Source organism: Maylandia zebra, linkage group LG18 (assembly GCF_041146795.1).
Source record: "Maylandia zebra isolate NMK-2024a linkage group LG18, Mzebra_GT3a, whole genome shotgun sequence".
Classification (NCBI taxonomy): Eukaryota; Metazoa; Chordata; class Actinopteri; order Cichliformes; family Cichlidae; genus Maylandia; species Maylandia zebra.
In genome coordinates this window covers 7,363,053-7,387,471 of record NC_135184.1, presented here as the reverse complement: position 1 = coordinate 7,387,471, position 24,419 = coordinate 7,363,053, and the positions used below count along the sequence as shown (strand labels likewise).

At 41.5% G+C, this 24,419-nt stretch overlaps 1 protein-coding gene across 2 annotated transcripts; it reads left to right on the top strand.

Moving 5' to 3' along the window:
• Positions 1-15,703, top strand: LOC101467333 (arylsulfatase I). 2 transcript variants are annotated; one of them, XM_004565552.4, is made up of 11 exons: positions 1-236; positions 3,037-3,229; positions 5,613-5,752; positions 6,991-7,140; positions 9,277-9,351; positions 9,449-9,623; positions 9,973-10,209; positions 11,497-11,643; positions 12,443-12,581; positions 14,479-15,110; positions 15,198-15,703. In XM_004565552.4, the coding sequence occupies exons 2-11, from the start codon at positions 3,053-3,055 to the stop codon at positions 15,621-15,623; spliced, it is 2,298 nt and encodes a 765-aa protein (XP_004565609.3). In that variant the 5' UTR covers positions 1-236; positions 3,037-3,052; the 3' UTR covers positions 15,624-15,703. The 2 variants fall into 2 exon arrangements, with proteins under 2 accessions (XP_004565609.3, XP_004565608.3); XM_004565551.4 differs by having other exon boundaries at positions 1-275.
• The last annotated feature ends 8,716 nt before the right edge of the window (positions 15,704-24,419 follow it).

Below are 24,419 nucleotides of genomic sequence, written 5' to 3'. Positions count from 1 at the left end.
CGCTCATATTTCATCTGCGGGGAGAGAAGGCACTCTTCAGACTGGAGGAAGGAGGCTCTGGTGGAAACTCAAAGGACATGCGGCGTCTTTTGCAAACTTTTCTGCAAACCAGGCTTTCTCCGAGCTGAAGAAGAAGAAGAAGCCGAAGGGTGAGGAATGAACTGAAGAGGAAGAAGAAGGAGAGAGAAGAGGAGGGGGGAGAAGAGCCGTTCACTCCCATTGATCCTTGTATCGAGGTATTGATTCAGGCCTGGCTTTGAAATAACACAGCAGAGGTGAGGATAAGATGAACGATGCTGACTTGAGTTTTCTCGACCTGGATATACTCTGATACCAGACTTAATATAGTATTATTACAGTTTTATTATTATTATTATTTCTGATAAATACTGCATTTAAATATATACTAACTCCATCAAAGCAAAACTAGGCTATATAAGGTTAGTCAGAGCTTCTTAACTAAGACACTCACTCAGACTACTCTGCTTCTTTTCCCATGAGTACCTGTATCTCACCAGTAGTTGGAAACCAGTACTCTACAATCAAGCTGAGACAGCTGCTTTTCGTCAGCTTACATATAAAATCAACATTACATGGTCTTCTTGGCTTTCACGTTAATAAACATGTCGTAGATGATACAGATAAAACAGTCTGAGGTTACCCTTCCTCTTAAAGAGCGCTCGGTTACAGTTTGCTTTGAGAAAATAAAGATTAGAGAGTTTAAAAAGATCCTTTTTGAACCTTGTTACTATTTAATGTCATGGATAATTTAATATTGTTTAAACACTGGCAATTCGAGGAAGTATCAAAGAGCATTCGGGCCTTGTAAAGGTTATTTTACACATCTATTAACAAGTGACTCACTCATCAGATCAGTCAGGACTGACAGCGGTCCTCAGTGTGAGCCAGCAGAGAGACGCACTCACCAAGATAAAGTAAACAATGGGCTACACATCGGACAGTTGAAGAGAAACATGGCACACATAGTTCTAAAATATGTTTGAAACTCCATGAATGTGGTCAAGTATTTCACAATAAGCCATTTTCCAGCCAAGAAGGCGGGCTTGTTTAAAAAAAAGAAATTATTGTTAAAAGATGTTGGTCAGTTAGTCTTTTTACAGCTTTATAAGTTTATAATTAAATTGTCACCAGGTTACAAAATAACATTTTACCCACTGGTTCCCCCGTCTGCAGCTCAGACCTTCACTGACCCACGTAAACAAGCTAGTTTTCGTGTCTGTATCATGTTTTTTCTGGCTCTGGTGGGAAGTTGAGGGTGTAAATATGCATTCAAACATCATTGGCCTGCATTTATTTAACAAAGTGAGTCTATTTCACCTTACTTAAAACCAGTATGTGCATTTTCTTGCTGTGTTTCAGCATTCGGTGAGCAAAAATGTTTATGTTTATTAGCGGAAGGCCAAAACATTGTTTAGGTGAGCACCAAAAAGTTTTATATGCAGCGAAATCCTGTGTACTTTATATACCTTATGATCCATAATAGCATCACATACGTTATTACTCAATTTAGATTTAGATTTAAATCTGAAAATTCAACTTTATTTATACAGCACCAAATCACAACAACAGTCACCTCAAAGCACTTTATATTGTAAGGTAGACCCTGCAATAATACATACAGAGAAAACCCCAACAATCATATGACCCCCTCTATGAGCAAGCACTTTGGCAACAGTGGGAAGGAAAACCTCCCTTTTAACAGGAAGAAACCTCCAGCAGAACCAGGCTCAGGGAGGGGCGGGGCCATCTGCTGCGACCGGTTGGGGTGAGAGAAGGAAGACAGGATGAGTTTTTGATCAAATGTAGTGGAGTACTGTCTGCAGTTATTCATGCTGAGAGCATGGAGCAACATTTACATGAAATCTGCCGCATTTTAAGATCGTTCCAAATGAAACGAGCATCAGCTTTTCTGTCACGATGTAAAAGGTGGAAAGATGGCTTGTCTTAGTGGTGGGATAAAACTAATCAAGGTTTAGATTGTGATTAAAGTACAGAGAGACTCACTCATTTGCTTCCCTTTTTGGCCCTAAATCTGACTCCTGATGCACATGCTGTGTTTCCCACACTACAGAGAAATCTGTCTTTCTTTCACTAACATCACACCGTATAATGTGAAAACACTGACAGCAACAAAAGTTAGAAGTCAGTGAGGGTTCACTTTATTCAGATTGTTTTACGGGTGAAGGGTGGGTGCGGTTTTGGAAACACCATCAGCTGCTGACCAATCAACTTGCCTTACATAATCTCTGTTGTCTCTGGACCATCGGGGCATCAGTTAGGTTACTTCCTGAAAAAGCGGTTTAAACTGAAAGAGAGGAAGTTTACATGAACATGAAAATCTGGCTGCTCTGAGGAAATACAGCAGTGCAAACACAGGACTGTGATAGCCATGCATTTCAAGTATTAGAATTAATTCAGGCAGTTTTTCTTTGTGACCATCTGAGAAACACTAACCGGAGTTTGCTGGAAAGGTCTGATACGTGACATTAGAAAGCGTGTAACGTGCTCCAAGCATCGGTGCATTCCTAAGCGCGACCGTGATCATCCAGCTGTTATAACACCATATCCCCAGTGACAGAGGAGTTTATCCCCGTTTGACACTCCTAGGGTGTAAAATGTGAAATAAATCAGCAAATGATCAAAGAAAAGTAATAAAACCCTCTTCCAACACTTCCAAATGCCCTGTTTCTGCTCTCTCTCAGTTCTGGGTCTAATCGTTTTTCTTTATTTTTTTTATTCATGCTACTCAGTTCCAGAGATTGTAAATAGCTGAAAGCCCTCCGCGGAGTTTCAGCTCTCTGTCCACCAGATGGAAGTGTTTCAGATCACATTTGCAGCCAAGTTGGCAAGTCTGTCTCAAATGTGGTTTCGTGATCTACAGTCAGTCACCCCACTGATGGCAGGGTTGTGTGAATTTGTGCTGAGTCTAACATTTTTGAGCTACTCTTCCCTGGTGTTTTGTTCGTAGAAGTTGTCGCCGTATTGTCATATTCTTGTTGTCGTTCTTTTCCGCAGAGCTCCTGCTGTAAGGATGCAGGCTGCCCCTGCTGCTGCAGCTGCGGCTCTGACTGCGCTGAGTGTTTTGCTCACCCTCGACTGCCTGTCGGCTCATCGGCCCCCAAACAACCAGATACAGCAGCAGACTGACGCGACGGCACAGAAGAAGAAGAACCAGCCGCACATCGTATTCATCCTCACCGACGATCAGGTGTGTGTGAGAGTCGTGCGAGTGCGTTTTCTTGAATCAAAATGCTTGGACGGTGCCACTGAAACGAGGAAACACACCATAGTATTTACATAAATATATATTGTTGAGGATAGAAATCAAATCATTCCCAAAACATTTACAACCATATGTGTGAAAGTAGCTGAAAAATCTGGTTTATAAGCAGTGAAATGAATTAAACAGCATGCATGAGAGCAGCATAGGAGGACTTAACGCCTCTCTGAGTATAACCTCTCTGATTTAAACCTGAATTTCAATTTGGCAAGTCCGTCTCAAATGTGGTTTCACGTATCCACCGCATGCAAACAGATGTTACAGACAAGATATTCACAATCTTGGATTTCAGGTTAGTCAGTCATAAGTTGTGTCGAACTGGGGATTATTTTTAGTCGTGGACGCCGATAGCTGCAGGTACCACAGAGACACACTCCTGTTGTGCTTGTTTAAACTCAGTATGTTGCACCGCAGTGTCATTGAAGACTGTGTGGCTAGGTGCTCGCGTGAAGTCCTCCCAAAAAACCAACAAACAGTGAGGACACTATGCGTAAGTCAGATCGATTGAATGTTTATACACGCATTAGAAGCACGCACAGTGGTCAGTTTTGATTGTTTCTACGTACTTGGTATGGTTCGACTTCTTCGTTTTCGCCACGCAGCAGCTCAGCTTAAGGATCAAGATTACCACACAAAGAAGAAAGAGTAACCCACAGACCCGGTGACAGCTGCAGCCTTTTGGCAGTGACACATGAATCCACAGGTCCCGTCACGCTTACTTAAAACCAAGCAGACACGGGTCCAGCCTAAAAGTTACACAGCTTGACCTTCTACTTCCTACATCAAATACTACTCTTGACGAGCAGCTGATTTTGAGATGTCTCTGGAAAGGAGGTCTTTCCACTGTTTTTTATTACTTTGTTTTGTTTTCAGTTTTTGTTTTCTGAGTGAAGGACCTCCATATTGGAGTAACTGTTTGTTCACTTCCTGTGATTTCTTGTTTAGATCACATTTAGACTGCTTAGCAACCAAATGTTTTGCTGCTGTCTGTACACCTCTGTTAATTTTCTCATTACACTGTTGGTGAAATTGACTTTTTGCTAGCTTAGCTTTGATTTTGCATAATTGCTGCAAATCAGAAATGCTACATTACCAAGACAGCGCAGGCTGCTAGGAAGCAAGCATCATGTCATCGGTGAGGCCAGGTGAAGTTAAGACTACGCTTTTGCAGACTGGTCCTTACTAAGACCAACTTAACAGCTAGATCAAGTTTATTACAAACCATTTTATGTGCAGAGCTGTGCATAAGTCTTGAGCCGCACAAAATTTCTTTAAATGTTGGTACGAAAATGGGAAACAAATGCAGCAATTTATTGAAAGGTGCAAACATGGAAATGCAGCCTCAAATACAGTCTGTAAGGCAAAAACAGAGTTTCTACAAATCTGATGAGCTTGAAGTCAATATTTGACATCACCATCTTCATTCTTCAACACAGCCTGAGCTCTCTTAGGCGAGTAGTCTTCAAGAAAAGTGCTCCAGCCTTCTTCTTTGGATGTTGGCTGCCTTTGGCTCTGCAATCTGTCGAGGTTATCCCACATTGCTTCATTAAAGTTGAGGTCTGGGCTCTGGGGAGGCCAATCCATCACTGATAGTGTTGCATTGTGTATTGTGTAGACACCTGCTGTTCACATCTCTCCTGACCTGCTTCATACTGATGACAATTTGAAACTAAATTTTTAATTCTGAATTCACTTCTTATTTTGTTCTCCACTTCTCATGTTACCTCGTTTTTTTTTAAGGACACACTGCACACCATGGCGCGATGTGCCAAGTTTTTGGCTAATGGCGCTGTGAGAATGTCCTTGCTAACGAAATGGGAACAAATGATGTATTTTGGGACAGGCTATTAGAAAGAAAGTGCCTAAAGCTAAGCTATTTAAAACAGGTTGTTTTCTAAAGTGGTCTGTTATGTGCGGACACAACACTGGTTCATCCCTTGATGATGGTTAAATGATTTATAGGTCATTGTTAAGTTTCTCAAGAAGCAGAAAGTATTGTTTCCTACAGTATTGTAACAGGACCCAGAATCTTAAAATGACTCACAAGCCTTAAAAACCAACCAGTGTGGGGCTGAGTAATGAAGCTTCTGATAGAGCTTCTCTGGAACTGTTGCAACACTGTTTCCAGCTCACAAACAAAACTGTACCATAGAAAATACAGACAAAACAAACACAAGGAAAGGCAGGCTGCACACACCTGGACCCATTACTTCCTTACAGTATAGTATAGGAACCACTGAGTATGTATTTGGCAAATTAAAGTGACACTCTAAAACACAAAGTCTTTGATGCAATCATGAATCTGTTGCAGGGTTTCAATGATATCGGTTACCACAACCCGACCATCAAGACTCCCACTCTGGACAAACTGGCAGCAGAGGGCGTGAAATTGGAAAACTACTACGTTCAGCCGATCTGCACGCCGTCGCGCAGTCAGCTCATCACCGGCAGGTACAAACACACCTTTACCGACCTCCTACAGTAAATATCGGAAGTCTTTACATTAAATTTTGACAACATTTAGCCCAGTCTCTTAATAAACTGTCTCATGTACACCAATACATATTGTTTTCTCTTTGTTTCAGTATTTAAAAAAAAAACACTTAAAAAGATCTTAAATCATTATCTTATTATCAAAGCTGTCCGAATATTGACTCATTAATTAATTTATAGCATGTAACTGCTATAATTCATATCCTCTGGTCTTATTTGTCTGGATGTACTGTCAGATTGTTCCATTTTAATGGTAAGAGATTTACAACATTAAGCCATTACCACATTAAAAAGCGTTTGAAGTGCATCCACATTCTTTCCAGAACTTAAGCTACCCTGTTGACGGGTTAATTTGAAGCTTTGCTCTCGCGTCAGCGCTTTGAGTCTTGGCATTTTTTCCATTTTTCTTCCAGCTGTGCTTGTTGTGTCAGGTTTTCCTTTAGGATTTGTGCTCGGCAGTTATTAGCCAGCAGTTCTTATTTGTTGTGGGCAATACCTCCCCGTTTACACATTGTACTAATTGCATTTTCACCACATCTGTAGCTTGACATTTAGATTGAATGCTTTTTGATAGCACAATTCAATGAAATGCTCTTTGTACAGCACCAAATCACAACAAGAGTTGCCTTAAAATAAAACAGAGAAAATACCAACAATCATCTGACCCCTTTTCAGCAAGCGCTTTGGCGACAGTGGGAAGGAAAAACTCCCTTTTAACGGGAAGAAACGTCCAGTAGAGCCAATAATAATCTTTCTTGAAGGCATCTGTTTTCTGTTGGATTTTGAAACTCCAACAAGCGGTTTTTCATTCACTGCCAATTGTTTTAATCCACACTCATATTAAGCCAGTTTTAAATCAACACATTAAATTGTGGGTCATTTATTTACAAGAATCTCATTTTTTGGGATATTATTCACTCTAAGCAGTTAAATTCACATGTTAGAGAAGCACAAGAATCACGTTAAAGAATTAGAGAGGGCTTTAAATGTGTGAAATGAGGAAGAAATGGCTGCATGTGAAGCTCCTGTTTCAAATGAGGTAGCTGCTTTGAATAATGAGTTTATTGATTAGGCCCTGAGCTGCAGCCAGGATTAATAATGAGCTCCCCGCGTCTTCTCTGAGGCCAAACGGAAGCTCCTGCCTGAGCGGCTTGCCTGTTACAAACCACTAACAGCTCTTTTTTTCTTTCTTCCAGATATCAGATCCACACGGGATTACAGCACTCCATTATCAGACCCAGACAGCCCAGCTGTCTGCCCTCGCACATGGACACTCTGCCTGAGAGGCTTCGCGAGGCCGGCTACGCCACACATATGGTTGGCAAGTGGCACCTGGGTTTCTACAGGTGAGAGGGAGCCTTCAGTATAACTTGGAGAAATATTGTTTGGTGAAAAGTCTGCTGACACAAAGATGGTGGAGAAACAGTGATGCAGTCATGATTCAGAAGCTGGACTACTTAACTTGAAGTAATCTTTTTCCGTATGACTTTATCAGTTTCTCATATCATCGTGAAGGAATCTTGGCCCACTCTTCTTTACAGGAATGCTTTGCTTTGCTGGTATTTGTTTATGTACCGCTGCCATGACAATGCCTTGGCATTTCTTTTGGATTGGGGTCTGGGCTTTGACTGCTGCCGTGCTTTTGATCGCTGTCCTTTTGTGTGACACAATTTGGGCCAAGCTTTAGCAGTCGAAGAAATGGCCTCACATCTGACTCCACAGTACTTTGGTATACAGAGGGGTTCGTGGTCAACTCAATGACTGCAAGCTGCTTAGATCCTCTGAGCAACCCAAATCATCACCCCTCCACCACTATGGTTGACAGCTGATATGAGATGTTTGTGCTGATGTGCTGTGTTTGGTTTTACCAAATGTGATGCTCTGCAAAATGACCAAACATCTACACTTTGGTCTTGTCTGTCTAAACAACATTGTTCCAGAAGTCTTGTGGTTTGTTCAGATGCAGCTTTGCAAACCTAAGCAGTGCTGCCATGTTCCTTTTAGAGAGAAGAGGCCTTATCCTTGCACCCCAAACAAGCCATACTTTTTCAGTCTTTTTCTAATTGTACTCTCATTTACTTTGACATTTAACATGCTAACTGAGGCCTGTAGAGTCTAAGATGTAACTGTTGGGGTTTCTGCACCTTAAAGCGAATTTGCTGGGACTTATGGACCAATGGATTCTTATGGAAGCAGTAAGGGTTCACTTAGTTTTTCACACACTACTTCTGCAATTTGACTTTGTTTCTTGTAAGTAAATAGTAACATGGTGTAGTATGTTATTATGTGGTGTTGTTCAGCTGACTTTGAATTTACCTGATTTTAAAAAGTGCTAAGGACAAGAAGATTTTTTAATTATGTCCACATTCTTAAAAACGTAAAAAGATACTCTGCTTTTTTTTCATGACTAGTTAAAATATGAGATGACGCAGGACGGTCTTTCTGTTTATCTCAGCTGTGACATACTGTGTTTTTAAAAAAGAGACCAGTCCCTGCCGGCCTTTCTGTCTCCACACACCTGGCTAAGGGTTTCAGGGCTTTGGTATGATGCATGCTGGCTCACAATTATGGTTTACTTGGACTCATCATAATAGAGTCGTTTATGTAACTGTTGACTGCACCTGTGCTTTTCCTGCTATGACAAGCAGAAGTATGTAGCATTATAAGTTATGGAAATTTACAGGAGTTGGAGCAAAATTGGTGTTTAAATCAAAGGTTTCACAGCTAGACCCCACAGTGGTCCTAAGCAGTGGGGGTTTATTTTTATTAGTCAGAACCTAAAACGGTTTAGTTAACCAATATATATTAATAGCTAACTATTGCTGTTAGCCATTTTACATGTATAAAGACCGCTCAGTAAAACCAATAATTTTTTAAAATTAAAAGTGTGTATGGTGATGCATTTTTTGAGTGACGCATTTTAAGAAATGATCAGTGTAGCGTGGAAACAGTACAAATCAATCAATCATATACGTCTAAATATAACGCAGTGAGGCGCCTACAAGAAATGACCTGTCCAATAGAAATGTTCTACTGTTTAAAATGTTATCTGTGATATGTTTTTATAATCAGCCGGAAGAAGGCCACAGGCTGAAACTTGCCAGACAACACAATCGGTCTTTATTCTACAGTTCGCTGGAGCTTTAAACTCTCCTACAGTTGAACTGAGTTGGCATAGTGCTGAACACTCCCTACTGTGCTTATTCTGTACAATAGACAGCATGAAGAGAAAGAAACATGGCTATTCAAGCCAGAGAGCACTGAATGATCTAACTTACTGGAGTTAGTGGACGGATATCAAGTAAAAGGGAACAGCAGTTATCAGGTTCCTGACATTTTTCAAGACGTTTAAAGTCATCGGCCATCATTTGTGATCATTTCTTCTATAAAATGGTCCACATTGCTCAACTGGTTGTTGGGGTGTCAGGCTTGTATTACAAACCCTCCAAACATCTGTAATCAGTAATCATTTTTTCCTTTAGGAAAGCATGTCTGCCCACCAGAAAAGGTTTTGACACTTTCTTTGGTTCGTTAACTGGAAGTGTGGACTACTACAGGTAAATCACAACTACTATTATTACCTGTTTTCATGATTGCTCTCTGTCTTTTTACTGTGTTTACTCCAGTAACTCACATTTCTCCATCTGCGTCTAGTTATGAATCGTGTGACGGCAAGGACTTATGTGGCTACGATCTCCATGACGATGAGGGCGTAGCGTGGGGCCAGGAGGGGAAATACTCGACCACGCTCTTCACACAGAGAGCTCGCAAGATCCTGGAGAGTCACGACCCTGCAGAGAGGCCGCTCTTCCTGCTGCTGTCCTTCCAGGTACGGCGCTGAGGTCGTTACATTAAACATCTTTAGAAGATGGGTTACGTTAAAGCCAATCAAAAAGTTTTTAAAAAAAAAGGGGTGGAGGGGGGATCAGAGGGGCCAGTGTTCACAACAGGATGTGTTTGCATGTCATGTTTGTTTATGTCTGAGTGTGAGCGCTCAGAGAGTGCACGGTCCACATTGAAGTGTTTGTTTGTTTGGCTTTTTTGAGACAGTTTGTTCAAACAGACTCAAAGGTTTTAATTCAAAACACGCCGCCCAGATGTTTGTTGTTTACGGCTGATTTTGGATGGTTGATAGAATTTAAAAACATGTAATAATATCCTGTAACGTTTCCCTTCAGGCGGTCCACACTCCTCTAAATCCTCCAGAGTCCTACATCTACCCCTTCCGGGACATGGTCAACGTCCCCAGGAGAAACTTCGCCGGCATGGTTTCCACGGTGGACGAAGCGGTCCGAAACGTGACCTACGCCCTCAGAAAGTACGGATACTACCGAAACAGCGTCATCATCTACTCCACCGACAACGGCGCTCAGCCTTTCACAGGCGGGAACAACTGGCCGCTGCGGGGTCGTAAGGTAAAATAACTGCACGGCGAAGCATAGGCTTCATAAAGGCTTCATAAAAAGTCCACATAGTCATAATGACGTCTCTCACTGCTTTGTGAACTGCTGTTCTGAATGTGAGAGTGACAGAAAATAAGGCACAGTCAGTAATGCCTTTTTTAGCTGGAGAAGACACCCCCTGGTGGCCATTAAAACCAGTGCAAGTTTAAGGTTATGGACAATCAGGATCTTGCAGTCATCTTTTATATACAGTCTGTGACCAATTAGGAAATTGCCCTCATAAGATTTTTATGTCGAGATGAGTCTGACAAGCTTAATATGGGATGTAATGAAAGAGCTACAGTCCAGAAGATTGGTTTTAAATGAAGAAACACAATAAATGTCCTTTTATCAGCTTTGTGATAATATTATTAGTCTGGTTAAATCATTTCATTTAATACCTACATTATAAATGTACAACCACTTGTAGGTGTAGGTGGCGTGAACAACATCGATCTCTTCCTTACTCTGCAGTGTCCTGCAGGGACACATTGACTTATGCCATTCGTGTGGATTGACATGCAGCAGCGTCCTAAGCAGACTAGGGTTGGATGATCTGCTCCAACTGTCCACTTGTCCCCCTGTGTGAGCGCCAGTAACAAATGACATCATCGCTGCTGCAAAGCATTAATGTCCCACAATCCACCCTTGGTAATGCACACCATGTGGTTACACATGACTGTCTAAAATGTATCTACAGTAGGCACAGTTGGCAAATCCAGGTTGGAAAATCACCAGGACTGCTTTTTAAGGAATGTTTTATAAGTGGGGTTTATTTCACTCAACCTTAAAATAAATATTTTGTTTAATAAATGGGTAAAAATGACAATAACATACACAAACTTCTTTTAAATCAGAGAGCAGACTCCTTTTCTTAACTGTATGAGGATCAGCCGTGACCTATTTTGAGCCAGCTAAAACCCCAAAACACGTGCCTGGCTCTACTTTAGTCCTGTTGTTCTGCTAACCCATTCAGTCTTTTTTATATATGTAAAAATGGTGCTAAAGAAAGCTGCGCAGGGGTGGGTTGAGGAACACAACAAAGAGCTGAACTCTTTGCTAGGCCCTTAAACTTCTGCAGATGCCAAATGTGAACTGTAGGATGTGCAGGAACAAGACCGATGTGCAGACGACTCACAACCGAAGTATCCAGAGGCCTTTCACACGTCTGCAGTAGTTTTACAGATAACATATAAAAAATCTCAGCTAACCAAAATGAAAGAGAGTAGAATGAAATTAAATGTGCTGGCTGTGTTTCAGGGTACATATTGGGAGGGTGGAGTCCGCGGCGTGGGGTTCGTGCACAGCCCTCTGCTCAGGCGCAGGAGACGAGTCTCCAAAGCTCTCATGCACATCACAGACTGGTTCCCTACACTGGTGAGCCTGGCCGGAGGAAACATCAGCCAGGTCAGTGGGCCTGTGTCAGAACAATAACCTGTGGGAGCCGTTTGCTTGTACTTTCTAGCATTTGTCTCTGATGTTTCTTCTTAGACAGTAAGTATGGGAGGATAAAAGTTAAGCAGCATGGAAAAACGACTCTCTCCCAGTGTGTTACTGACCATTTTATTGTGCTATAAAACAGAGAGAGATACCGATACGAGCTCTTCTTTTACTGTAAACTCGTTCAGGATCTGTATGTTTTTCCAGTCGTCTTGCCAAAGAGCTCAATCTCTGGTCCCTCAGCTCGCTTACTGTCTCCCCCTAATTTCAGATTAAGTTTATTCGTTGTCATTATTAGAGATGAAAGTAGAGCTCTGCCTATATTCATCTCTGTGTTGGCCTCAGACTGAACAGTGCTACTGTAAAGCCGTCCCTACTTTTACTGTCATCTGGATAAATCAGCCGGACCTATTATGATAAGTGCAGCATTTCCAAACACTGGCCTCAAACATGCTTTGTGTTTTTGTTCGGATATAAATTACTTTCATTTCTAAGTCCGTGCAGTCTGTGTATAGTGTCCAAAAAGCTTTGTTGGCTTGATCTGTGGATAGATTTGCATTGCTGCCAGCAGATAAGCAATGCTTTCTTGGCTACAGGAAACGTAGTAATTCAAAAAGTCAGTGGCGTCTTTTACAAGGAAATTACTTATTCTTTATTTGTGTCCAGTAAATGTATGAGTCTTGCTTCTGGTATTTTTAGCAGCATACCCGTCATTACCCTGCTCTGTAATCTCTTACTGTAAATGAAGTGTTTGCCTTCCGTTCAGAGCCAGGTCCTGGATGGTTTTGATGTTTGGCCCGCCATCAGTGAAGGGAGGGAGTCGCCCCGTAAGGAGATCCTTCACAACATCGACCCTCTGCACAAATCTCCAATTGAAAAGAAGAACCAGGACGAGGAAAACTGGGGTAACTACAGGGGCAAAAAAAAGTCCATAAAGGACTTTTTTTAATGAGGTGTGAACAAAAAGGTCCAGGAATGGGCACGTAGGAATCGCAAGACTTCCTCATATAAATTTGGCTGGTTTCCAGTTCGAGGTCCTCTTCTCAGGAATTTCCTGACAGCTTTTTTCACAACTGCTAATTTTAGATCGCTCCCTGAAAGTCTGACTACTTTAACTGGGATTTTACCTCAGACCTCAAACTCAACTCAAAAAAAGACCAAACAGTAATTTCTGTTTCAAACTAATCAAGATTGATGAGATCTGGATCTACAGCTACAGCTGAGCAGTTTTCAGCTGAAACCTCTAAAGTTTCCAAGCCGGAAACATCCCAAAGTAACGTCAGGTGAAGAGGCCAGGATCAGGCTCTTCTTTTTTCAAGAATCCATTTCCCAGTGTGGACTTCTGTTGTAACGCCCTGATTCATTTAAGGGAAACTGCCTGAACTGTGGCCATCACGTATCGTCGCAAAGCGTGCTGAAAACACGTTAGTTTTTAGCCACGTCAACACAGTCCTGGTTCACCAGCTGGACTTACGCCCTAGCCAGATGGGCAATCCCACAGATTTATTCCACCTCCATTGAAAATAAAGTTGAAGAATTGCTGTTTTGACACACTGGAGAAAATCCTGCACATCGCACGAGTGCAAGGAAACATAACAGGACTTCTGTGGAGTGATTTAAAATGAGCAGCCATGCTGACAAATCAATTAAATCCAGTTTTATTTATATAGCACCAAGTGACTACAACGGTCACCTCAAGGTGGGTTTTTTTAGGTTTTGTATATTTTGAGGTAAAGACCATAAAGAAAGGAAAAACTCCCTTTTAACAGGAAGAAACATCCGTCAGAATCAGGCTTAAAGAGGGGCGGCCATCTCCCTCGACTCAGCACCCAGCAGTCGTAGACTACGCCCTAGCTAGATGGGCAATCCCACAGATTTATTCCACCTCCTGTAACATTGAAAATAAAGTTGAAGAATTGCTGTTTTGACACACTGTAAAAAAAACCCAGCAGTAGCTCTAATGTGCTGATACTCTGCAAGGTAAAATGCTGATAGGTTGAAAGGTTGGCTTGAACAACTGAAGAGGGCACTGAAGAGCTTGCTACGAAGACAAAGAAGGACAAAAACAATAAGGTATTAAGAAAAAACAGCCTGCGAAGGCTTCATTATCGCGCTTCACTACAAAGAAGCTCTTTGGGCTCTGTGACAGGAGCTCTGCTAAAATAACAACAAACAGTTAAGCACAAACCAGTCATGCCACATATTCTGCCCCCTAGTGGAAGAGCTACAAAACAACAGTCTGCAGAGCTCGACGTAGCCTCTGAATCAGACCAACGCACCACCGCGCCTGTTCCTTATCTCATGCCCTGCCCACTTTGCACGTCTCTTCACCAAGCAGCTGCTTTTAATTGACATTGACTGGTTTCAACTTGCTGCTGGTGTGGACGCTTCTTTAGTCTGCATTAATGTATAAAAACAGTTTGAGAATAATAGTTGTTATTGGTGTTTAAAGCTGGTGTTGAAAATGCTGGAAAAACAAATGTTTCATTTTCTTTTCTTTCTTTATACATATATATATATATATATATATATATATATATATATATATATATATATATATATATATATATAGTTGAGAGGAAGTACTCTCAACTGAATGTACTGAACTCAGTGACCTTTTCAAACTGGTAGGAGATGATCTTTTAATAAATGATAAGTCTCATGTCACTAAATTTACCACCAGGGTGGAAAATGTTTGTTTATTGTAGGAAATACAGAGAGAAGAGAAAGAGAGAAATATGAGCACAAAAGAGGTAATTTATCTTTAATATATCTTGATTGCTGTTTTCTTTGATTTGGCAGTGAAAACTTTAAAAACCAAAGTTTTAAAGAAGGTGAAGAAGAAGAAGAAGAAGAAGGTTCTGAAGAAGCCACCAAAACAAAAGTTAGCCTTTAAAACAAAGACCACCAAGAAACCTCAAACATTTTCCCATCATGCCTCTAAGCCTAAATCTAAGCCCCTCTTCAAAAAGAAGCTCAAGCCTCGCCTAAAATCAAAACCCCCACCTAAAGCTAAGAAGACCAAAGCCCACACTTGGGACCGGCCTCTGCCCAATCACAGACCGCATCCAAAGATCGGTGGCACTTCGTCAGGGTCTGGAACATCCCGTCCTAAATCTCCGCCTCCGATCCAAACCCGTTTGAAAACAAAATTCAGGAGGACCACGTCCCAGAACCAGAACTTGTCACAATCAAGCCGGCCAAAATCCAAGATGCTCAAACTACATTCAAAATCAAAGTCCAAGCAGACATTTTTCCCATACCAGAACAGATCCCAACCTGGAATACCACTGACCAAATCCCATCCAACCCTCCAGTTCGGGCTGGAGTCACTACAGCCGGTGTGGGACACTTCAGTCCAGGCTGCCATCAGAGTTGGAGATTGGAAGCTACTGACAGGTGATCCAGGCCACGGAGATTGGGTCCCCCCACAGGTACTGCTGCATGCTTCAGAGAGCTTCATTCTACTTTTCTGTTTCACATTGATTGTTATAACAAATATTTGAAACATTGATCCTCAGATGCTTCCCACCTCTCTACCCGGTCGCTGGTGGAACCTCGAACGCTCGATACTTTACCAGAAATCCTCCGTCCACAAAAACATCTGGCTGTTCAACATCACAGGCGACCCGTACGAGCGGCACGACCTGGCAGACCAGAGGCCAGATGTAGTCCAGCAGCTGCTGGCCCGGCTCGCCTACTACAACCAAACAGCCGTACCGGTTTACTTTCCACCCGACGACCCCCGAGCCAACCCGAGCCAGCACAGGGGAGCGTGGGTGCCATGGGTGGAGGAGGAGGACGACGAAGAGGGAAAATATCAGGGAGTTTACAAGAAAAGTAACAACAAGATGAAGAAGAAGAAGAAGAAGAAGAAGTGCATGCTATGCAATCTGCAGTCGTTCTTTTTGAAGATGAGCGAGGGGACCGTGTCCAGTCGCATCTGAGATGTCAGCTGAAATTTGCATCAGACTTGAAAATTAATAAATCGTATTTTTTACTTTCATGTTTTCACAACTTTAACATATTCAAGTTCTGTTATTGTGAAAAACTTCTCTTTCAGAGATACGTGACCGTTATTTGTTCGTACATGCAGCTTATTCGCCGCCAAACGTGATCTGATGTTTCCAGCTGGACCGTCCAGACACATGAGGCTCTTTTCACCGAGATTTAAAGGGTCAGTCCACTCAAATCACAAAAAGACGTTACTTACGTTGCCTGCAGACATCTGAAATCATACCACTAAGATCATGAAATCTTTGTCGTGATTTGGGTGAACTGGCCATTCATCAGGTGGTTCTAACCCCTGATCTCTGAGTCGGTGAACGCTGGTTTGTTGTTTTACAGATTTGTCAACCGAAAACTGACAGAGGTCCTCATACAAGGCCCGACACCGAGTGGCAGTGAGATTTGTTTTGACACTGTAAATGTAGCAGATCAATTACAATAAGAGACTTGAGTAAATATATAGATTTACAGGTTTCAGTGTACGTTTACACCCTTAATTCACTCCACACAGCCAAATCAGGGTTTTAAAGGGACACTTCACCCAAAAGTCACTTTCATACATTCGGTGAGTAAAATTTTGCATAACTCGCTTGTCTGGGTGTTTGCCAAGGCTTAAAGTTGGCGTGGCTGTTTGGACTGACAGACGTGCCAACATGTGCAGCTGTCTGCGAGGCCTCACCTCGGCTAATTGGAGTCGCTGAACTGGACCTCGAGACTATATTTGTGCTTTTAGAGCGTTTTTAAAGCAATTATCTGATAATAATCTACTAAGTGGTATCGGCCGTCCAACAAAAGTTTGTGCTTCAGTTTTTATTTGCCTTTTACTCAAATCTGCATCGTTGAGTTGGAGCCACACTGTTTATTGATGCAGCGGCTCTTCTTCACACTGCACAGAGCAGAAGAGGAGGGGCAGGATGCTAGATAGAAGAACGTTAATTTCCCCGCCCAAAAAAGTCCCGTACAGACTAGACACTGCCTCTGAAATGCTCCTGTATTCAAACCTGTACAAAGAATAACACATGAAACTCACCCGGTGTTTGTCTGGAGTAATGATACTGTAGCTAGCTGCTTGCTTTGCTTGGTACATAAGTTCATGTGATTTGGGGTGAATTGTTCCTTTAAACAAATGTTTACATATTACAGTGGAAGTGTGTAATCATGACACAGTGTCAGAAAGTTTTATTGTGTAATTTGAATATACTTTCACGTTTTTTGTGACACATTCTCGTGACTTTGATGGTTTTGTCTCACTTTGTCTGTGTTCCTGTGGCTGAAACTGGCCTCTGGCTACTGTGGTCAGTTTCAGTGCACTGCCACTGGCAAGCTTTTCACTATGAATTTAAAGCATTTCACAGCACCTTTAAGTTACTACTGTGAATATCAGAAACCTCTTACTTCACACACACAGCACCAACGCATGTCACTGACAATATCAGTAAACCAAGCTGTCTGATTTTAATTTTCTGTAAGGAACAATTCCACTTCCACTAATGTGAAACTTCAGATTTTTATTCGTCTTTTTTGAAAGCACAGCAGAGGAAGTAAAAAAGTCTTACAGCGGCCTGTTTTGAAGTCGGATGCTGGTTGCTTGAGAGAGAGAAAGACACCTAACCTCGAAATATTTCTGTGTATTTGCTCAAAAACAAACAAACCACGGCTGCGGCTGATCTGCAACAGTGCGCATCAGTGTGAGCGAGGAGCAGAGCGTTCCCGAGAAACATTTTAAATGCACGTTGGATTTCTCCACCCTGGGTAAATAAAGGTGAAGTCAAATGAACCTTTGTCCTTCTATGTTTACTGGAAACAACGGCGAGGGTATGTATGTTCTCATAAAATGTTGTTGTTGTTGTTACAAATGGGTGTTGTTGTTTTTTGTTCTTTAGGGCAAGTAAACCACCCGTGTTCATCAGGAAAACTCTTCATTTGAAATGCAGGCTATTAAAATGATTCAAATTTGATACACTATTCACTTAAAGTGTTTATATTTTAAGTAATTAAATACATTTAAAATGCTTTTGTTGCATAAGATGAAAAGACGTGTACATGCATACGTATTTTTCAATATTTCTCTGGGATTCTTATCTGCACATCTTTGCCCTCCAAATCAAGTCAAACCCAAATGATTTTGAGACTCGAGCCTTCTGTTGTTGTGCAATTGCTGATTGTTTAAATTAGTAAACAAATATTCAAATCTTCAAGAAGCAGAAATATGCCTTGCATTTGGTCATTCACGAGAAAGTCGTTGCGCAAAATCTGCATAACCGCTAGGTGGCGCCAAACATTAATAATCCTGCAGATGCAGCACAGACTCCTTTCTCTCGCTCTCTCTCGCTCTCTCCACACACTCACACACACACTTGGGGTAAAATAGGATTTTCCACGCTGCCTTCCTACTTCACACTGTTTCCGCTGAGAAATAATTTAATTTGGGGCTCCTTTGATCCCTGAACACAGCTGGATTGATGTAATCCTCTGGGATTAAATCTGACTCTAACTCATGAAGCAGTTTAGGCTGTGATGCTGCTGAAAAGCTGCAAGGTTGACGTCCACAGTCACTTTTAGTACTTTAAGCACTCAAAACACAGAAATTGCTTCAGTTCATTTACAGATTTATGATTCATTCAGTAAAGAAAACCTCGCCCCCATAAAAAAATCAGAAATAGCTCAACCATAGCTTCAGTCCAGACCTTTGTGTTGACTTAACTAAACATAAATTAGCCTGCATCTGAATTTATGTGTATGTGAAACAAGCTGCACGACACCCAAGTCTGTAACAGAAATATGGGTCTCAAAATTATCAACCACTTATGGCTGCAAATATGTGAACTTTGTTCAAAGCTTTTTGTTAAAGTTTGTTCAGTTTTCAAGAGTTTTCTCCATCAGTATAAACTAAAACTATATTTAAATAATAATCTAAAGCCCTTGTTTTTCTGTTATAGGTCTCTCACTGTACCTGGTGGTAGTGAAATTAAGGAATACGAGGGGAAAATGTGTTAAAATTTGAGTGTCTGCCCAAAAAAATGTTGAATGGATGTTTATAACAGGGATGGAGTTTCGAGAGCGTCCTCTGCTGCTACATCACTATCTGGTACGGGAACTGCAAAAGAAGTCTCTGCAGCGGATAGTGGGGACAGCACAGAGGATCACCCTCTCCCACCCATCTCCCAACTCTACAACAAACACATCATCCGACATGCGAACAACATAGTGAAGGACACTTTCCACCCCTCACGTGTGCTGTTCTCCCTCCTTCCATCTGGCAGACGGTTTCGCAGCATCAAAACCATAACGGCCTGACACTGCAAGAGCTTCTTCCCCCAAGCAGTCAGAGCCCTCAGCTCACTCCCACCAAAGGACTGATACACACCTTTACAAACACCTTACAAAAGATTCAAAAACAACAAAAACTTTCACAAATCCACTACAAACTGGACCTGGGAACAATATGCTTACTTGCACACTCAGTCACATAGTTACTGAGCACACATCTAAACTATACTATATTTGCACATTTTGCATCTTGCACATGTCTTCGTCCTCACTCGTCTACAATATCCTGGTAAAGACTTGAACCTGGTATTCAATACCAACTGCACAATCCCCTTTGTATAGTCTCTGTCCTGTCTTTGTTTATTGTACAGTTAGTATTGTATAGTTATCATTATAGTATTGTATAGTACGGTATAGTTAGTAATTAGTACCTTTTTAGCCCTTAATTCTACCGAAATTTAGCATGTTAATTATTTGTAATTCCTAGTTTTATATATCTCTTGGAGATATATCTTTTATACACTTATAAATATAAACAGCATTTCGGTACACTGTACACTGTGTATACTGCTGTCTTGACAATAAAGCTCTTGAATCTTGAATCTTAACTATTGCTGCTTTTGATAGAAACACTAGTCAGTCAAATGAACTGCTCTTATTTTATAAAGGTCTAAAAACCAGTTGGCAAGCGGCTGGCAACCACTGGTCACTAAAACGTGTATTCCCTGATACTGGCAGCTGCTGTGAAACTAGGTGAGGGTTTGTTTGGTTGGGGGGAGGTTGACCCAATGGTAACTAGTCCTCCTGACACAGGCCAGTCAGAACACCAAAGTTGGCATAAAGGGAGCGGAGCTAAAGCAGCTTGTTTCACACAGACGTCAAACTAAAAGAGTGCAGCAAGGCTCAGAGTAAACTGAATCATACAAAGCTACTGTAGTGGAGTCCAACAACAGAAATAAAGAGCTGGAAATGAGTAGGGTAAGTCACGTATATTATGTTTACCAGCATTAACAGACGCTTCTCTCTCAGCTTGAATAAGCGCACTCATACATAAATAATGCACTCGCTCCTCTCACGCCGCCTCTGTTTCTCTCACCTCCTTGACTTAACAAGTTTACATTAAAAATATCTCCTCCTGCCTGTCACGCTCTCGCCGACATCCTGCATCATGGTGAACGTAATAATCCGGTATTCATCCCGCGCCCCCCGCTGGGAGCCAGAGGAGTGTGAGCTCCACAGAACCGGAGCATGTGGGCGGCTGTGAAATCAGGATTCCCTCAGCACGGAGCAGCTTTTTAGACGCTTTCTGCTGACACAATGAAAAACTCATAATTGAGTTCTGTTCCGTGGTCGCACTGACATGAGCCTCGCTTTCTACTTCTTTACAAGATTAAAAAAGGAGAAAAAAAACACAGAAAACGGAAAAGACGGCGCACAATCGAGATGATTTCAAATGGTACAAAGTGGCATTTCGGCGCATTCATGAGTCAGATTTGTGACTTTTTCAACATGACATGTATTGCAGTATCAGTCTGACATTAACATTAATACTGATGCCACACCACCTCCTCCACCATCTCTTTGCAAAGCTCCCTTTTCATCTTTTCCTGCTTTACTCTCAGTGTCAACCCCCTTTTTGCCCCGCTGTGGCAATACTTGCATCACCCACTTATAAGAACTGAAAAGCATCTTGAGTCTTTAAAAGGAGCTGCTCGTTATAAATCCCTCGTACTCTTACCTCAACTTGTGAAATTATTATAATACAAATGGTGCAGCGTTTAAACCCATTATCATTTAAATTACATTTCCTTTTTTGCGGTTTGTTTAATTTGCTGCTGAATGGGTTCAGTTTGCCCACGAGGATTGTTTAAGTTTTCTCTTATTATTTGAAGATTTCATTGTCTTTGCTCAGACACAGAACACCGTGTACTCCTTCTAACATGGTTTTTCAGACTGAATCTGTCCTTGAAAGGCCTCCGAGAGAAGAAGACCGCCCGCTAAACCTGTGCTGCTGCATTTCACACTTCCTGAAAATAAAAGTCAATGAGTCACATCACGATTGGTCTCACAGAAAATAAGCCAGGTTTCAGGATCGCCTTCACCTGTGGGAGGATGAAGCCACATCTAATGATTGATCCCAAGTGAAGGTTGCAAGATTCAGTTGCCTAGGAAACCCCATAATCTATTTACCGCCCCCTCGCGTGTCAGTCGGTAGCAGTCACTCCAGTCACCCATCTCAAAGGTCAGAAAGGTTTAACTTGGGATCGCTGACATTCATGATTGCCGGTCATTACATTACTGATAATCTCATGGAGAAAACTGGATTTAGCTCCACAGTTCAGCCGAGCTGCCAATACAAAAGATAGCCACCGTACCATCACTCATTAGTTAGAGAAGTCTAGTGATGAACTGACTTTACCATTTTTGCTGTCACCATCTTGCTTTTTTGAAACCAAACATCAGGAGCACGCGACTGTGAAACTAGATGGGCAGTGATGGTCATGTGTGAGCCTGACTTAAAGCATCCCGTTGATCCTTTTTGACTGATAGCTGTTATAATTAGGAGGTTATGTTGTGCTGAACACAGCCTGAAACTGGCAGCCGAGACCATAAACTTATCAGGTTTAGTGATGTCACAGAAAGCAGCAGGAAAGGGTTGTTTTGTGAGATCCAAGCACCTTGGGACAACAGTTTTTGTGATTTGGTGCAATTTAAATAAAATGTAACTGAGTTGAATTGAAGAGATCCAGCGACATATATATTTTCTTATGCTGCGTGTGTCTCCCAGAGAACTTTTGGGGGAAATTTTCTGTGAGATCATCTAATTTATTAAGGGTTGGAAACTCACAGAGGGGAGAAAGACGTGTAGCAGACTGAGAAACACGAAGCTATTAGACTTTGGATAATAGGTAGAGCAGTTTTCACTAAAGTGGATGCCGTTCATGAGTTTCAATATTCGGTTCTGCTCCGTTCTGATCTGCAGGAGACCGAACACCTGCTGCTGCTTTTCATCAAATCTAGTTACTTTTGACTCAACAAGACGTCGTAAAATTTGAATTTAGCTTTAAAGTTGAACGAGAGGTTTTTGTTAATTTGAAATAGCGGTTCATATTTATAAGACTAAAGCGTCTTCTTTTAGAGAAATGATCCCTGTGTTAAGGGTTTATTAAAAAGTCAGCTAGGTCCCTGATAAAGATAATGTGCAGGTTTTGATTCTTAGTCCACTAAAATGATGAAATTTAAACATTTACTTATTATTCCATGAATTTCAGAAAGAAAAACTGCTGAAGATTTTATCTGACTTGTTTCACTTGTCACAGCAGCGTGCACCACTGTGAGCATCTCTTGCCAAGGATGAATGAAGATGTTTGGCCTTCTAAACAGTTATAATGCAAAAAGACAAACATTTACCACATGATCACTGCTAAACACAAAAGGAGGACTGCAGTGGGACTAAAATATCTGCAGGGCTTTGTAGCAGTGCTGCTGACACTTTCAGCTGCTCCCTCATTTCCCAACTAGTCGCCACAGTGGATTTGCATGTTTGATTTGGCACAGGTTTGACCCCGGATGCCTTTCCTAAAGGAATACTATCTTGTGACCCCCCTGAGGCTCGGTTTGTGCCTCCTCCCAGTCTTAAAATGGGGATCTTTTACATGTAAGGCAAATGTGTTAACCCCTGCACCATAACACCACAAAAGAGCTCATTATGTTAGATTTCTTCTAGCTGTATCCAAACATATTGACATGTCATAGTTACTTTCTGCTGGGTTACAACACATCACAAAAATGCTCCATAGATCTACTAATTAAATTATAAAAGTCACGAGAACTTGTAAGAAAGGAGGGCGATAAAAAACAGCTTAATTTATAAATTCACCATCCAAAACACGCGAGCTGCAATGCGGCATTATTGGAGGTACCGGTGGATACTCCACGGTCAAATCAAAGAACAAAGACTGAGACAGTCCCACACTTTGAAGTCAGACTCGAACGAGGTGATCCGACTCTGCAGACAACCTTGATCATCATTATTTGCCCTCTGACTCATCAGCCTTAATGAGCTGGCCTGTCCACAATGTCTCCACTGAGGGTGTCTGCTGTTCATTAGGGCTCCCCGGTAATTGAAAGGCACGACTCTAAATGAAGATATGATGGAAGCTGTGAAAGATAAAGACGGAATACATGCAAGCCAAGAGCAGTGATAATGAGGCCGGGGTGTGAAAGCGTCTTTGTGCTCGGCTCTCCTTGGCTTTGATTGGGAGCCACAGAAAATAACCTTGATGATGAACGACACAAAGCAATGCCATCATACTCTTGTTTACTATAGCAACGCTTACACCGAGAGACAAAAGCGCAGTCGATGAAATCTGACAAGATTTTCATTGTATCAAAACAGCCAATTGTGACTTTCATTAGCTGAGTGTCTTTTCAACTGGTTTACCATGAAAATGCTTTGGTTAGAGACCAAGTGTGTTTTTATGGTGATATTTTAATTGTCATTCTTGTGAAAAGGTCAAATACACCTGGAGGATAAAAGCTCAAAAAGCTCAAAAAGACAAGATTTTTAAATGAGGCTGTGGATTTCCTAAAATAGTCGGTCTTAGCACATACTGTATATGTCTGGGTCTATTTCCAGCAGTGGATCCACACACATTCGGTGCTCTAATGAGTGGAAGACTGTCACTGCAAACATGTGCCTCACTGCTATGTTAGAGGATATCACCTATACCAACCTTATTTAAGAATACATCTTTTCACAGTTTTGTTCCAATATTCTGTCTTGAAGTTCAATTCAGCAACTCTGTGTAATTAATAGACTGTATTTTAAAAATGGATGTGGCCACTGTGATATTATATACTAGGTTTAGATTCGGCAGTTTTAAGCGGCAGCGTTTTCCAAGCTACCGCGTTGCTGTTTTGGAGCCAGAGGTGACCGTATTTGATCGATCAGGCGCCGACTTATCAGCATAAACCAGCAGGCTGGTTAGCCAGCTGCATCCACATCTGGTGTTGGTGCTAAGTAACAGTGTGAGCCACAAACTTCTTGGATGGGGCGTACCACTCACCAGGCTTTATCAATTGTTCCTTTATGCCAATAAAGTTGCTCTAAATGGCATTGAACAAGGTCAGGAAGCAAATAATCCACAGTAAGAGTTATTAAAACAACTGACTCAAAACCCCTCTTTGTACCAGGCTCTAAGCAGACTTTCTATTGCTCTAAATGTTAACATGGGAGTCAATGTGGACTAACTAACTTCCTGAGCCAGCCTAAAGTGACAACTACAAGGAAACTGCATTTTTTAGTAATTCCATGTTAGCTTAATGTTTCATTTTCTTGGTTAATATTATAGATTTAATCACAGAATGTGGCAACTATGGTTCAATGAGCCAAAACTGAACATTTTTAGTTTGTTTTCTTTCAGTTGTAATTTTATTTTTTGCCCCATGCCAAACCTTTTTGA

Coding starts and splice junctions, on each gene's coding strand:
- LOC101467333 (XM_004565552.4), top strand. CDS start 3,053: ATGCAGGCTGCCCCTGCTGCTGCAGCTGCGGCTCTGACTGCGCTGAGT. Junction 10,210..11,496: donor GGCCGCTGCGGGGTCGTAAG/GTAAAATAACTG, acceptor GCTGTGTTTCAG/GGTACATATTGGGAGGGTGG. Junction 11,644..12,442: donor CCGGAGGAAACATCAGCCAG/GTCAGTGGGCCT, acceptor CCTTCCGTTCAG/AGCCAGGTCCTGGATGGTTT.